The 16,272-nt window shown below is 40.1% G+C and overlaps 2 protein-coding genes across 2 annotated transcripts; one reads left to right on the top strand and one right to left on the bottom strand.

The window, feature by feature from the left end:
- Window positions 1-7,509: 7,509 nt before the first annotated feature.
- Window positions 7,510-10,758, top strand: LOC144704510 (protein DETOXIFICATION 19-like). The gene is made up of 7 exons (XM_078576952.1): window positions 7,510-7,884; window positions 7,986-8,530; window positions 8,679-8,765; window positions 8,853-8,909; window positions 8,987-9,225; window positions 9,307-9,425; window positions 10,374-10,758. The coding sequence occupies exons 1-7, from the start codon at window positions 7,636-7,638 to the stop codon at window positions 10,497-10,499; spliced, it is 1,422 nt and encodes a 473-aa protein (XP_078433078.1). The 5' UTR covers window positions 7,510-7,635; the 3' UTR covers window positions 10,500-10,758.
- Window positions 10,759-13,007: 2,249 nt separating this feature from the next.
- LOC144704509 (protein DETOXIFICATION 19-like) lies at window positions 13,008-16,272 on the bottom strand. Its single transcript, XM_078576950.1, has 7 exons — window positions 15,905-16,272; window positions 15,259-15,803; window positions 15,022-15,108; window positions 14,878-14,934; window positions 14,562-14,800; window positions 14,362-14,480; window positions 13,008-13,392 (listed from the first exon to the last, which is right to left on the bottom strand). The coding sequence occupies exons 1-7, from the start codon at window positions 16,151-16,153 to the stop codon at window positions 13,267-13,269; spliced, it is 1,422 nt and encodes a 473-aa protein (XP_078433076.1). The 5' UTR covers window positions 16,154-16,272; the 3' UTR covers window positions 13,008-13,266.

The following is a 16,272-nucleotide window of genomic DNA, read 5'->3' as shown; positions in this document are numbered from 1 at the left end:
GCAATATTAGAGAATTATTTATTGGCTAATATGTTCAAAACTATCATGTTACTATTTTAGACATATAAACAAGTAAATTAGATGAAATAAGTTCTTCAATTTAACTCTTTTGATGATATTAAGATTTTCATAGTGGCTATGGGCTGTATATTCGATGGACGACCATCCGGTCGAGCGTGTCCAGACTCATCATCGGCCACTTCGCGGAGCTAGAGCCGATGTAAAGAACAGGAATTTTTGCTACCAGGTTTGCAAAGTTGTATTCGCGTCGTGTCTCTTTGTGGTTTTATGGCGGCTCACTCCTCGTGTACGGGCCCCATCTTTGCGTTGTTTTAGTCTTTTCTTGTCATCTTTTGACAGTATGGAGGCCCCCTCCTGCGTGTGTACGGGCCTCCCCGGTATGTGTTTTGCTTGTATGGATGATTTAGTTTGCACCTTTAGGTGGGGGGAGTCCATGTTTGACTTCTTACCCCTCCTAAATGACCCTTTTAAGGGAAAGACCAATAAGTTTCCCCCTTAAAAGGGGCCCATTAGGGCACCCGATAACTGCCCCTTCCTTTATATAAGAAGAGAGGGGGGGGGGCTGAACGTGGAGGGGACCTGTTATGCAGTTGTTGTTTGAAATAAAAAAAACAAAAGAGTGTTCTTTGTTGTTTTTTTAGGGTTCCTTTGAGAAAATAGAAAACAGAGATTGTCCCCCCTTAGATCTACCTTCGTGATGGAACTTGCAAATCGCGATGGGAAAACTCAACAATGTCACAGTTAGCCTTCAACATCTGCGGTGAAAATCTGTTGCGATCATGTTTCTCTCCTCATGGAAAGGATTTGAAACTCGAGAAAAAGGTCAATCTGTGCCCTACAATGGTCTAGTGACGTCCATCTTCCCCCGACTCTAACGCCAACGTTGCCAGTACTCTCATACATGTCCATGGTGAGACATCTGCACAAAGGTCTTCTTTCGTGGCCGTGCTTGAGTCTCCTCCACAATCTGACATTATTCAAGCTTTAGTCATTGAGAGTTTCACCCTACAGCATCAGCCTACCATCAGAACATATTTCAAGACCATATTAACACGGGCGCGACCATCTGGCGTCTTGGCATTTTTTGTTTGGGATCATGTGAATTGCTCTTTGGCAGCAACCATCCGTCGTGTTGGCATCCAGTTATTTCAACCGCTTTGGTCCTCCGTCTGTCATTGGGCTACCATATTAACATGATCGGGTTATCTCCACCAGATCAGCCTGTGGTATTCCCTGGTTCACTAGCTGCCACGGAGTTTCCCGTCATCCGTTATCTCCATTGTCAACTACTTCGTTGTGGCACTCTGTTCATCTCACTGCAAATCCAATCGCTCTTTCTCCGAGTGTCCAAACGGACCACAGGTCACCCGTCCTCTTTCCATCTCCCTTTATATTGCAGTTTAATTACGTCTTTCAGTACTAACTTTCTTCGACTACTCCTCTGCCACGAGAAAATTTAAAACGTGATTATAGGTCTATCCTCCATATACGTAGCAAGGATTTTCTTTCACGGTGTTGGATCTGCCCGTTCATGCCGAAGGCACGGACGTTCTTGGAGGATGATCGCCCCCCACCATCCCCCCCACTCCATCGGCCCTTGATCTGACCACGCAGATTATTGGGAGCTTGGTCGTTCCACGATCCTTCTCGTGTCATCTTTTGGGTTAGGCCTCGGATCATCCAGATTATGACATACTTCTCGTTGATTTTGTTAATCATATGTATCATTCTACCTCATTGCATAACATTTCACAATAGTTGCTCTGTGGTGTAGCACGATCCACCTTATTTTGGCCTTCATGTTACATAAATATTTCACCAGTTATAAGTTGGTAAATTGTACGTATCAACCCCAACAACTGGACAATTTTCTGTTTTAAGTTGGTTGCGTTTCGGCTAACAACGTCTACCAAAATGAAACGAAGTGAGCAGAATATCTTTTGTTTTATTAATTTATGAAAATAAATGAAATGCTTTGCCATGTTATATTTTATCTGTATTAGTTTACCAAATATCATATGAACTAAACACGGTATTCAATAGAAACTATTTCAACAAGACATCATGAGGCAAAAAATGACAGAAATGAGATGCCACACAAGTACGTAAAAGAGAAAACTGTCATTCGCAGGCGATAATGTGTAAGCCTAATAACAACACAGATAGAAATGATGCTAATGGATCATTTTTGGAAATAGAAATGTAATTGTCACAGAAAATGTAGAACCGAATTAGTTTTTATTTGTCATTGTCAATATACGTATGTGTGTTTGTGCGTGCGTATTTACTTTTTAAGTAACATGTACGTATATGTTTGGTACTAGGATGATGCAGAGGAACTCTAAAATTTCTTGGAAAGAGTACAGTAGAATGAATTAATCTAGTTGTGCCACAAGCTTGACTCCAGTCCACAGGTATCTTGACTGCATTCAGTTAGAGTATAGACTCAAGCAACTCACACAACTACTTGAACAGTCAAGTCTGGCACCAGAACAGGTTTCTATTATTCAACCAAGGCACTTGAGCCCAACTAATACGTGGGCCTAGAGGATCACATGCAAATGATATTTTAACATCAAAAGATATACTTAAAATTTTGGGGATATTATAAAAATTACCCACCTCAGATACATAAGGAAAGCCTTGAAAAAAGTTCACCCACAACATAATTGTTTTGATGATGTGATTTTGATTATGTTGTGAATTATTCTAAGTTTTTCATCCATATCAAGGCCCAAGAACTCGTCACTAACAGTTAAGAACCACATCAAGCGAATGGTAGTGTATTTCACAACTGAACTGAAGATCACACTCCAGTCAAAACCTCCTTACTCGTTCTAGCCTTTAACTTGTAACATGGATTTGCAGTTGTTGACTTCCCTAATAATTTTATATTTTAAGCTATAAACCCAACTGGATCCAATGACATGGAAGTTTGGATTTGTTGAAACCAAAGTCCATGAATTCTTTAACATCAAGGCTTGATGTTCCATTGACACAGCTTGCATCCAGCATTTATCTTTGAAAGCAGCTGTAAATAGAGTAGATTCCATGTTCTCAGATCTGTTTACTATGAGACAATTTTGGAATGGTATCTTTAATTTAAAAACATTAACATTTTTTTAATGAGACTTGATGGTTTAACATGATTCTGATTTTGAAAAATAAGAGATCCACACCCTCCTAGGCATAGACATGTCGAAGAGTTTTTATTTTCAAGATAAATCCTAGTACAGGCTTGTGATTTGGAGTAGGAATGATGTTTTGGTTTGTTTCTAGTAATGCATCAGAATGTATATTTAAGGTGTTGTCTAGAGATTTTAATTTATTTTCCAAAGGACCTGAGGAGGTGATAGATGAATAGTTATTTTTTTCTACAGAAGTTATGAATAATATGGTTTTGAGTTATTCACAAATGGTAATTGATTGAGAATAAATATAATCTAAGGGTATTATTGGTATTGTTGAATATATCTAGGAGAAGCAAATGGATATCATTGGTATCATGAGTGCCATTAGATTCTTTCAGATGTGATCCATGTAATCCGAAACTCTGATTTTTCAGTGCCATGAAAGATCAATGTTATACTCATAAAAGTGACATGATATGAAATAAAGAACTTACGTGTGTGATAAAAGACACCTATAACCAATATTCATATAAATCTATCCCAATAGCAATCAACTTTAAGATCTTTCTTAAATTTTATTCTTAACATATGGTGCCAAAAATGTTATACAAATAGCCAAAGTTTGAGTCAAGAATAATCTGGTTTGATTTTTGAATATAACTTCATGTGGTGATTTATTTTCATAAATTTTATAAGAAATGTGGTAGTAAGGAAAGCTTCATCCCATAACTATTTGGACATGTATGCTTAATGTAGTGATGAAATGGTGGTTTCTACTATATGTATGTGTTTTGGTTCAGCTGTTTCATTTTGTTCAGGGCATGACGACAAAATTCCCTTAAAAAAATTCATTTTTAGTTTAAAGATAGGCATGGATAGCTTGATACTCCCCACCTCAGTCTGACTGCAGGTATAGTATTTAAGCACTAAGCTGATTCTCCAGTCTGTTTTGAAATGGTTTAAAGGTTTGTAGAAAATCACTTGTCCTTTTAAGAGGCTTAAGTCATGTAAACTTTCTGAAATCATCAATAAACACAATCTAGTAGAAATAGCCCAACTGTGACATAAGTTGAGAGGGTTCTGAGAGATCTTTGTGAATCATGTCGGATATCTTTTAAATACATATTTCTATCAGAGGTTAAAATTTTTGAGTACTTCAGCGTGGATAAGTTGTCAAAAAACCATGCCACTCCTGATTCTCTAATGAATTTGGAGTGTAAGCTTGGGCGTTTGATACTCTGTTGGGAATCATGAGTTTTTATTTAACAAGCTTTTATGTGGATCAGAACATTCCATCGCTCTATGTCCAAACTGCAAGTATATTTTGCACCATGTCGGAAATCTTTGACTTTGTCCCCTTCCATGTCCTCGATTCTGAGTATATCCTCTATTTGGCTTGTATTCTTATGTTGGAAGTCATTTGAATATTGAAATCTTTGTGCCTGATCATTGTTATCCATAGGAGGAAAAACGATTCCATGCTATTATTGAAACACCACAAATGTGCTGTGTGCCTTCCAGTAAGTAGATCATGCCCGTTGAAGCTGCGGTCAGGAGATTTACTTTCTATCTTTGCCCAAGCTCCTCATAATAACTTGGCTTTGGTGATGTGTAAAATGACAAATCAAATATGATTTGATGGAGGAATCCTAGAACCTGTTCATCCATTGTTCACAACTTCTTGAAATCTGGATTCTCTGCCATGTTTCCTAGTGCCCACGCAATAGATATAGGCAAATGAATACGTTTAATGAATTCCTAATGTCATACCCGTTCAAAGTTTGCAGCTTTGTACTTTAAACATTTTCTAATTGTCATTGTTGAGTTTCAGGCAGATCACGCCTCACATGGGAATCATTACTTGGACTTGTCCCCTGGTAGACTTACAGATCTCACTTGTGGATATGAAGAAAGGGAGCGGTTGTAGGGAGATTTTCGTCAGTCATCTCGATGTGCGCCTTGGATCTGATATCATGAATAGAATCGGTGAGACTCAAGAAAAGGAGGACATGAGAAGAGGATGAGAGAGAAAGGAAACGGGATAAGGGAGAGAGAACAAGGCAGTTGACGATCCTTATATTTCATCATGATTATCATTCTTATATTGGTTAATATTTATACTAGCATATAGTAGACATTATATATTGAAATATCACTATGTCTTAATCCTAGCCGGTATCCTGGAATACAATGACTCTATCAAGATTCAAATCTAACGGTTGAACTATACCCGACATATTTTACTTCCAACCGTATATATTTAATCCTATCTATAGTTACTCCTGTGAATACTAACTGCTTATCTCATAACGAGTAAACGGGGTATCTGTTCAGCTTTCACTATCTACTGCTTATTGAAGATCCTTTTTGGGGCAGAGAGTTCCTGGTCTCGCTTCACGAAGTTGCTGACTCCTTTTTACCTAGCGTGTCATCGAACCTTACTGCCATCATGTCTGTCGTAGTTTCTCATGTAACGATTACCAAAACTAATATAGCAGAGTACTATTTCTCACAGTTTCAGGGAGCGTTATTGAGGAATGTGTGGATGAATCAAGATATGGGTCCCATCAGCTGTCTCGTGCGTGCACGCCTGTAATTTTTGAGTTATGAGATTCCTATCCTCTCATCTGATGAAATGGAGGGAGACGTTAGTCTAAATCCCAAAAAATTGCTTCATCGTTCATTGATGTGCAACATGTTTTGCCTATGACAACTGGAACTATGCACGGTGGTCGGAATGCAATAGTCGGAAGCTTGCTATGTCAAGTCAACAGAAAAAAAGCATAAGATCAAGGACCCTGTATACGAGACATGTTTTTCAAATGACCCTTTGCTTCAGAAGCAATAATATGTGTGTTAATTATGTTACATTCGCAGGGAACTTTCACGGATTCTTAAGGATGAACAAGATTGCGCACGAATGTAAAACGTACCACGCTCCATATCATCTCAGAATAATTAGCACATGATGCCCATCTGAATATCGTCTCTCTCGGTAATAGGATGCTCAAGAAAAAAAGTCAACACCATTGTGACCCAAGAACCTGGCCCCGATTTATTGGAAGATGAGACACTCAAAGCTCTATAGTCATTCTTATGTACTTTAGTCATCAGAATATAATAAGCAGAGTCTTCAAAAAACTATTTTCATAAGCATACTTATTTAGAAATGGCTTTATCCCATCGTTTTAAATGAGAGAACCACAACGATTGGGACGTGTAAATAATAGCTTAATAACTTGCGATTACATGCAAACCTATAACTGTCCGTAGATTGAGAAATTAATCGGACAAATTGGGAAAACGCTTCAGGGCAGAGGACGATTGTATAAACGGGAGGTTGTTCTATCAACTTTTCCCATTGAGTTTCCTAAACTAGGGTCCTTCAATATCGTCCCTTTCCTTGGGCAGTCACGACGGACAGCGAAACGACTCATCTTTAGGATTCTTCGTCACAGTCTGTGGCTATGAGCTGTATGTTTGAATAGTTGGAAGTTGGTACGTTTCGGCTAGCAACCCCAACAAGCTGACTATTTTCTGTTATAAGTTGGTAGCGTTTCGGCTGGCAACCCCAACCACAACAAAACGATGTGAGCCTTATTCTGTGGACTATGTCTTGCCGTATCCTTCTTTCCCTGTGTTACTTAACGGAATAACGTTTCTACTAAACACGGCATTCCATAAAATGAGTTTCAAGGAGGCGTCATCCATCCATCATTAGGCAGAAAGAATCCAGACATGCCGCCTATGCTAGCTAGTCAGCTGATAAAAGAAGAAAGTGCGATTTGCAGGCGACGGTGTGCAAAATTGCGCCATCCGAATGTCTTACAACAACACTGATAAAAATGATGCGAATAGGTCATGTGTCGATACCCATGAGTGAAGTGGAGTATATAGAAATGTAAAAATATTAATAGTCGCCAAAAATGTAACAGTTGATAAAAAGTTTTTATCGGCGTGTTTGTGTTTCTGGGTTTAGTTCTTACGTAACAGGTACGTATGCGTTTGGCACTAGGATGACGCAGGGGGACTCCGAAAGTTCTTGGAAAGAGAACTGTAGACTGAAGTAATCTAGTCTTGTGCGATAAGCTTGACTCCAGTCCAGGGGTATCTTGACCGCGATCAGTTGGAGTGTCGAGTCAAACAACTCACACCACAACTTTCGCAGTCGGACCGGACAAGCGCAGTAAAGTCAGACGGTCAGCACTGATTTTAAATAATGAGCTAAACTACAAAAATCTACGCGTTCCCCCCCCCCCCCCCCCGTAAGCATTGCGAGGAGACTACGGAATAAAATTTTGTGATGAAAAGGTGACAAACGACATGACTTGCCTTCCGACCTTCCTCGTTGGACCCGGTCGATGGCTAATGTAGCGGAGAATGCGATATAAATCTACGACGCTCGACCTCAAACCGAAGCAGAACTGCTCCCCAGAAAGAAACCACTGAGGATCGTAAAGTAAAAACAAGTACAGCGAGAAGAATGCAGAGAGCAGCAATGGCGGAGGAGAGGGGCGAAGATAATAGGTGGTGGGAGGGAGTGACGAAGAGAGAGGACGTGAAGGAGGCCTTGCTGCAGATGAAATTTTCCTGGCCGATGATTCTGACGAACGTTGCGCACTACTGCATTCCTCTCATTTCCGTCATGTTCGCCGGCCATCTTGGGGAGCTTAAGCTCGCCGGAGCCACCCTCGCCAACACCTGGGCAACGGTCTCCGGTTTTGCCGTTGTGGTATGTATAATCTCTCCCCCACACCATTTCTCTGCATCTCTCACGACGCGTGTCCATAATTTAAATTTCTCACGACGCGTCGGGCGGTTGGGTTTTTGCAGGCAGGACTTAGCGGCGCTTTGGAGACGCTCTGCGGACAGGCGTACGGCGCCAAGATGTACCAGAAGATGGGGATGTATTTACAGGCGTCCATGCTCGTCGCCGTCGCCGCGTCTTCCGTCATCGCCGTCTTCTGGTGGTTTACGGAGGACGTGCTCATCGCGCTTCACCAGGAGCAGCCCATTGCCAAGGCGGCCGCCGTCTTTATAAGACCCCTCATTCCTGGACTATTTGCGAGCGCTCTTCTCGAGTGCCTGCTTAGGTTCTCGCAGACGCAGTCCGTTGTGCTGCCGCTCGCCGTGTGCTCTCTAGTGCCGCTCGTTCTGCACGTGCCGATTACGTATCTGCTCGTTCATCGGACGGGTCTGGTTTACGCTGGTGCCGCCGCGGCCGCGTCCGTATCCCTATGGATATCGTTTTTCATGTTATTTTGCTACGTAGTACGCTGCAAGAAGTTCAAGGAGACCTGGCAGGGCTTCTCGTCGGACTCCTTCGGACATGTCCTCGGGCTTCTCCGTCTGGCCATCCCCTCCGCCATCATGCTGTGGTACATACAGACTCTCACTACCTCCCACTCCCTCACTCACCCTCTCTCTCAATCTATCTCTCTCTCTCCCCCCTTCTGTCTCGCGGTCACTCTCTCTCTCTCTCTCTCCCGGTTCACTAATATTTCGTTGACAACTACTTCGTTGCAGCTTGGAGTTTTGGGCTTTCGACATTATAACGTTACTTGCCGGCCTGATGCCCGACTCGGGCACAAAAACGTCGATAATGGCGATGTGGTAAGCTAATGCCTTCTCAACTATATTGCTGTAGAACAGTTTATTTGATTGACCATAAGACATCTAAGCAGCGATTATTTTCAACAGCGTCAACACCATCTCCGTCTCGTTCTTCATCACATTTGGGTTTAGCGCAGTCGTCAGGTGAGTGGTCGGTTGACTCTGATCATTGTTATTCATGATTATCATTATTCTTAAGCGTATCCTTTCACTTGCTGTAGCACGAGAGTAGCAAACGAGTTGGGGTCGGGGAACGTGAAGAAGGCAAAGAACGCCGTCAAAGTTGCGTCGGAGCTCGCTCTCGTTCTGGCCTCGATTGTGGTCTTGCTGTTGATCTTCGGTCGCCGCGTATGGGCCACGTTCTTCAGTAGTAGTCCAGAAATCATTACGGAGTTTGCGGCCATGGTGCCTTTACTGGCGGTAACAATGTTTCTAGATACAGTGCAAGGCGTTTTATCAGGTGATGCCCGAGAGATCATAAGAGTTAAATTAGAGTTACCGTCGTTCGGATAATATAAAGACTATTTGTTTAACGGCTCAGGGGTGGCAAGAGGGTGCGGCTGGCAGCGTATGGGAGCTTGGACCAACCTTGGATCTTTCTACGTGGTCGGCATGCCGATTGCGATTTTTCTCGGCTTCGTGCGAAAATTGTATAGTAAGGTTATACCATATGCCCTCAAAATAATTTCTTCTGATTATGCGCAAATTTGGTTTCGTCTTGGACTGCAACAGTTTACTAGAGGCTGCGCAGTTCGGGACTAACTTATACACTGTATTGACGATACACGTATACCGACGTCATTACAAATGTTTGATAGATGCGAATTATTTTACCGGTATTGGATGTACAGACACCTCACAGTAAATATTTTATCACTAAATGGAAGAAGTACCATGGCCGGGAATAACTGATATATGATATATGATATATGATAACTGATATATGATATATCATATATCATATATCATATATGATGATATATGATAACTGATATATGATATATGATATATGGTATATGATATATGGTATATGATATATGGTATATGATAACTGATATATGATATATGATATATGATAACTGATATATGACATAGGATATATCATATATCATATATCATATATCATGATATGATGATATATGATATATGATATATGATATATGATATATGATATATGATATATGACAACTGATATATGATTACTGATATATGATTACTGATATATGATAACTGATATATGATATATGATATATCATATATCATCATATCATCATATGATATATGATATATTATATTATATATGATAACTGATATATGATAACTGATATATGATAACTGATATATGATAACTGATATATGATAACTGATATATGATAACTGATATATGATATATGATATATGATATATGATGATATATGATATATGATATATGATATATGATATATGATATATGATATATGATATATGATATATGATATATGATATATGATATATCATATATCATATATGATAGAAATAGCTGATATATGATATATGATATATCATATATCATAGTTTAGAGTTTTTGACGGAAAATAGTTTTGAATCTAAAGGCGGTCATGTTTACAGGGACTTTGGATGGGCCTCATTTGCGGTCTGTTGTGCCAAGCCTCCACTCTCCTCATCGTTACGCTCCGCACAAACTGGGAAACTATTCATCTATCCGTGGATAGAAAACAATCTTTGCCAGTATGATTTCGAAATCCGACGGCAAATTGCCTTCGAGATATTCCTTAATTGCCCACGCCTTGAAGCAGTGTACCTATCACTCTTGGGTTGGACAGAATCATTTTTTTATTTCTTGTATCATTTTTACGGAAATCAAAAGCAAACTCTTACCCATGGAGAGATATCTATGTTAAGTCTATAATCTTGGGCCTTTGACGATTAAACTGACAGTTGTCATTTGGAAAAGTCGAGGTTAAGAGATGCAGCTCGTTCACTATTTTTATAAGGTTTTTATTCCATGTCTCTAGGCTATATTTGAAAGGTTTCTTGTTAAAGTTGTGCACTAAAAATGCGCATACAATGTGATTGTCAAAAAGAAGTGAAGCGGTTCCGCTTCTCAATCTCCCTTACTATCTTGTGTCTCTTGTTCCCTGAGTGCTGAACTAGGAGAGACCCATGTCTTTTTCCAACAGGCTACAACGGCTTGTACAACATACATTATTTTGAAGTATTTTGTGCAACATACAATATTTTGAGTCCTAAACTGTATCAGTCTGTTCCTGTATAGTTAACGTTATGTAGCGAGTCACTCTCACGCCCCCCTTCAAAGAGCGGCGGCAAGGCCATCACACAAAGACGATAAAGACACATCCCATGCATACTTCATTGGAATACAATTATGGATAGGGGATTCAGGAAAAGGGAAATTAGGCATGTCTGCCTAACTTACCGTTTATAAAACTTACCTTTCGATACACTTAAGTTAGTGCTTAATGCCGTGTCGTACTTAGTTACCGTTTTGATAAGGTTTATTCAAGTTTATATGAATGCCTCCAGGAAAAATACCTGGAAATACTACTCAACAAGGATGCCAATAAAATTAATATTTGTGAAGTGATAATCTAAAAAGTTAGGGTTTTAATTCATTGCTGGTATTCAATAAAAATATAAACCTGTACTCACTCAGTAACTTTAGCCAGTGATGGGAACAGATCCTCTCCACGGGGACAGTGATTAAGGATCTAGGTATTCTTTATTTAGTGATTAGTGTGGTGAGATGAGATACATATCAATTCAACGAAATTTTTCTCTAAGGCGCTTAAAAAGGCGCACCAACCATCCAACATTAGTATCTTTATGTCAATGTACATAGGATAAACCAGAAGCCATAATTGTTTTCCATGTAAGATTACATAGTGTTATTATTATTTTAATATTTTCATGTCCGTTTTAAAAAGTACTGTTCATGCTGAATAAAAATATTAAGCTTATGTTTAAAAAGTACTGTTCATGCTGCAAAATACTTGTTACTAACATGCTCATTTTATATATTTTTGGAATTTATTATAAATATCATATTATGATAATAATAATAATATTTCATATTCATTTCATTCACTCAAATAGGGAAGAGAAGTGAGATCAGCTTTCATTCATATTTCATATCTTTATGAACATCATGTTTAGCTTAGATTAATTTCACTATCATGTCTTGCCTTGACATTGCTTCCATACATTCCCTAGCCATGTCTTAACACCTTCACGTCATTGTCTTATCATTAAGTTACTGGTAATTCACCGTTTACAACTCATTCACCACCTTGCCCCCATCATTCTTCGCGTTATCCTCAATTCATCCTCGCATCCACTCGATCTTCTCAAATCCTAAGTATCACTATCTACTAACTACTATCCTCATATTACAATCACTATTTATCCTCGCATTTCCTAGTCACTCGATCGTTGAATTGATATGTATCTCATCTCACCACACTAATCACTAAATAAAGAATACCTAGATCCTTAATCACTGTCCCCGTGGAGAGGATCTGTTCCCATCACTGGCTAAAGTTACTGAGTGAGTACAGGTTTATATTTTTATTGAATACCAGCAATGAATTAAAACCCTAACTTTTTAGATTATCACTTCACAAATATTAATTTTATTGGCATCCTTGTTGAGTAGTATTTCCAGGTATTTTTCCTGGAGGCATTCATATAAACTTGAATAAACCTTATCAAAACGGTAACTAAGTACGACACGGCATTAAGCACTAACTTAAGTGTATCGAAAGGTAAGTTTTATAAACGGTAAGTTAGGCAGACATGCCTAATTTCCCTTTTCCTGAATCCCCTATCCATAATTGTATTCCAATGAAGTATGCATGGGATGTGTCTTTATCGTCTTTGTGTGATGGCCTTGCCGCCGCTCTTTGAAGGGGGGCGTGAGAGTGACTCGCTACATAACGTTAACTATACAGGAACAGACTGATACAGTTTAGGACTCAAAATATTGTATGTTGCACAAAATACTTCAAAATAATGTATGTTGTACAAGCCGTTGTAGCCTGTTGGAAAAAGACATGGGTCTCTCCTAGTTCAGCACTCAGGGAACAAGAGACACAAGATAGTAAGGGAGATTGAGAAGCGGAACCGCTTCACTTCTTTTTGACAATCACATTGTATGCGCATTTTTAGTGCACAACTTTAACAAGAAACCTTTCAAATATAGCCTAGAGACATGGAATAAAAACCTTATAAAAATAGTGAACGAGCTGCATCTCTTAACCTCGACTTTTCCAAATGACAACTGTCAGTTTAATCGTCAAAGGCCCAAGATTATAGACTTAACATAGATATCTCTCCATGGGTAAGAGTTTGCTTTTGATTTCCGTAAAAATGATACAAGAAATAAAAAAATGATTCTGTCCAACCCAAGAGTGATAGGTACACTGCTTCAAGGCGTGGGCAATTAAGGAATATCTCGAAGGCAATTTGCCGTCGGATTTCGAAATCATACTGGCAAAGATTGTTTTCTATCCACGGATAGATGAATAGTTTCCCAGTTTGTGCGGAGCGTAACGATGAGGAGAGTGGAGGCTTGGCACAACAGACCGCAAATGAGGCCCATCCAAAGTCCCTGTAAACATGACCGCCTTTAGATTCAAAACTATTTTCCGTCAAAAACTCTAAACTATGATATATGATATATCATATATCATATATCAGCTATTTCTATCATATATGATATATGATATATCATATATCATATATCATATATCATATATCATATATCATATATCATATATCATATATCATATATCATATATCATATATCATCATATATCATATATCATATATCATATATCAGTTATCATATATCAGTTATCATATATCAGTTATCATATATCAGTTATCATATATCAGTTATCATATATCAGTTATCATATATAATATAATATATCATATATCATATGATGATATGATGATATATGATATATCATATATCATATATCAGTTATCATATATCAGTAATCATATATCAGTAATCATATATCAGTTGTCATATATCATATATCATATATCATATATCATATATCATATATCATATATCATATATCATATATCATATATCATCATATCATGATATATGATATATGATATATGATATATCCTATGTCATATATCAGTTATCATATATCATATATCATATATCAGTTATCATATACCATATATCATATACCATATATCATATACCATATATCATATATCATATATCAGTTATCATATATCATCATATATGATATATGATATATGATATATCATATATCAGTTATCATATATCATATATCATATATCAGTTATTCCCGGCCATGGTACTTCTTCCATTTAGTGATAAAATATTTACTGTGAGGTGTCTGTACATCCAATACCGGTAAAATAATTCGCATCTATCAAACATTTGTAATGACGTCGGTATACGTGTATCGTCAATACAGTGTATAAGTTAGTCCCGAACTGCGCAGCCTCTAGTAAACTGTTGCAGTCCAAGACGAAACCAAATTTGCGCATAATCAGAAGAAATTATTTTGAGGGCATATGGTATAACCTTACTATACAATTTTCGCACGAAGCCGAGAAAAATCGCAATCGGCATGCCGACCACGTAGAAAGATCCAAGGTTGGTCCAAGCTCCCATACGCTGCCAGCCGCACCCTCTTGCCACCCCTGAGCCGTTAAACAAATAGTCTTTATATTATCCGAACGACGGTAACTCTAATTTAACTCTTATGATCTCTCGGGCATCACCTGATAAAACGCCTTGCACTGTATCTAGAAACATTGTTACCGCCAGTAAAGGCACCATGGCCGCAAACTCCGTAATGATTTCTGGACTACTACTGAAGAACGTGGCCCATACGCGGCGACCGAAGATCAACAGCAAGACCACAATCGAGGCCAGAACGAGAGCGAGCTCCGACGCAACTTTGACGGCGTTCTTTGCCTTCTTCACGTTCCCCGACCCCAACTCGTTTGCTACTCTCGTGCTACAGCAAGTGAAAGGATACGCTTAAGAATAATGATAATCATGAATAACAATGATCAGAGTCAACCGACCACTCACCTGACGACTGCGCTAAACCCAAATGTGATGAAGAACGAGACGGAGATGGTGTTGACGCTGTTGAAAATAATCGCTGCTTAGATGTCTTATGGTCAATCAAATAAACTGTTCTACAGCAATATAGTTGAGAAGGCATTAGCTTACCACATCGCCATTATCGACGTTTTTGTGCCCGAGTCGGGCATCAGGCCGGCAAGTAACGTTATAATGTCGAAAGCCCAAAACTCCAAGCTGCAACGAAGTAGTTGTCAACGAAATATTAGTGAACCGGGAGAGAGAGAGAGAGAGAGAGTGACCGCGAGACAGAAGGGGGGAGAGAGAGAGATAGATTGAGAGAGAGGGTGAGTGAGGGAGTGGGAGGTAGTGAGAGTCTGTATGTACCACAGCATGATGGCGGAGGGGATGGCCAGACGGAGAAGCCCGAGGACATGTCCGAAGGAGTCCGACGAGAAGCCCTGCCAGGTCTCCTTGAACTTCTTGCAGCGTACTACGTAGCAAAATAACATGAAAAACGATATCCATAGGGATACGGACGCGGCCGCGGCGGCACCAGCGTAAACCAGACCCGTCCGATGAACGAGCAGATACGTAATCGGCACGTGCAGAACGAGCGGCACTAGAGAGCACACGGCGAGCGGCAGCACAACGGACTGCGTCTGCGAGAACCTAAGCAGGCACTCGAGAAGAGCGCTCGCAAATAGTCCAGGAATGAGGGGTCTTATAAAGACGGCGGCCGCCTTGGCAATGGGCTGCTCCTGGTGAAGCGCGATGAGCACGTCCTCCGTAAACCACCAGAAGACGGCGATGACGGAAGACGCGGCGACGGCGACGAGCATGGACGCCTGTAAATACATCCCCATCTTCTGGTACATCTTGGCGCCGTACGCCTGTCCGCAGAGCGTCTCCAAAGCGCCGCTAAGTCCTGCCTGCAAAAACCCAACCGCCCGACGCGTCGTGAGAAATTTAAATTATGGACACGCGTCGTGAGAGATGCAGAGAAATGGTGTGGGGGAGAGATTATACATACCACAACGGCAAAACCGGAGACCGTTGCCCAGGTGTTGGCGAGGGTGGCTCCGGCGAGCTTAAGCTCCCCAAGATGGCCGGCGAACATGACGGAAATGAGAGGAATGCAGTAGTGCGCAACGTTCGTCAGAATCATCGGCCAGGAAAATTTCATCTGCAGCAAGGCCTCCTTCACGTCCTCTCTCTTCGTCACTCCCTCCCACCACCTATTATCTTCGCCCCTCTCCTCCGCCATTGCTGCTCTCTGCATTCTTCTCGCTGTACTTGTTTTTACTTTACGATCCTCAGTGGTTTCTTTCTGGGGAGCAGTTCTGCTTCGGTTTGAGGTCGAGCGTCGTAGATTTATATCGCATTCTCCGCTACATTAGC

Source organism: Wolffia australiana, chromosome 6 (genome assembly GCF_029677425.1).
Source record: "Wolffia australiana isolate 7733 chromosome 6, ASM2967742v1".
Classification (NCBI taxonomy): Eukaryota; Viridiplantae; Streptophyta; class Magnoliopsida; order Alismatales; family Araceae; genus Wolffia; species Wolffia australiana.
This window is presented reverse-complemented; position numbering and strand designations above follow the sequence as displayed.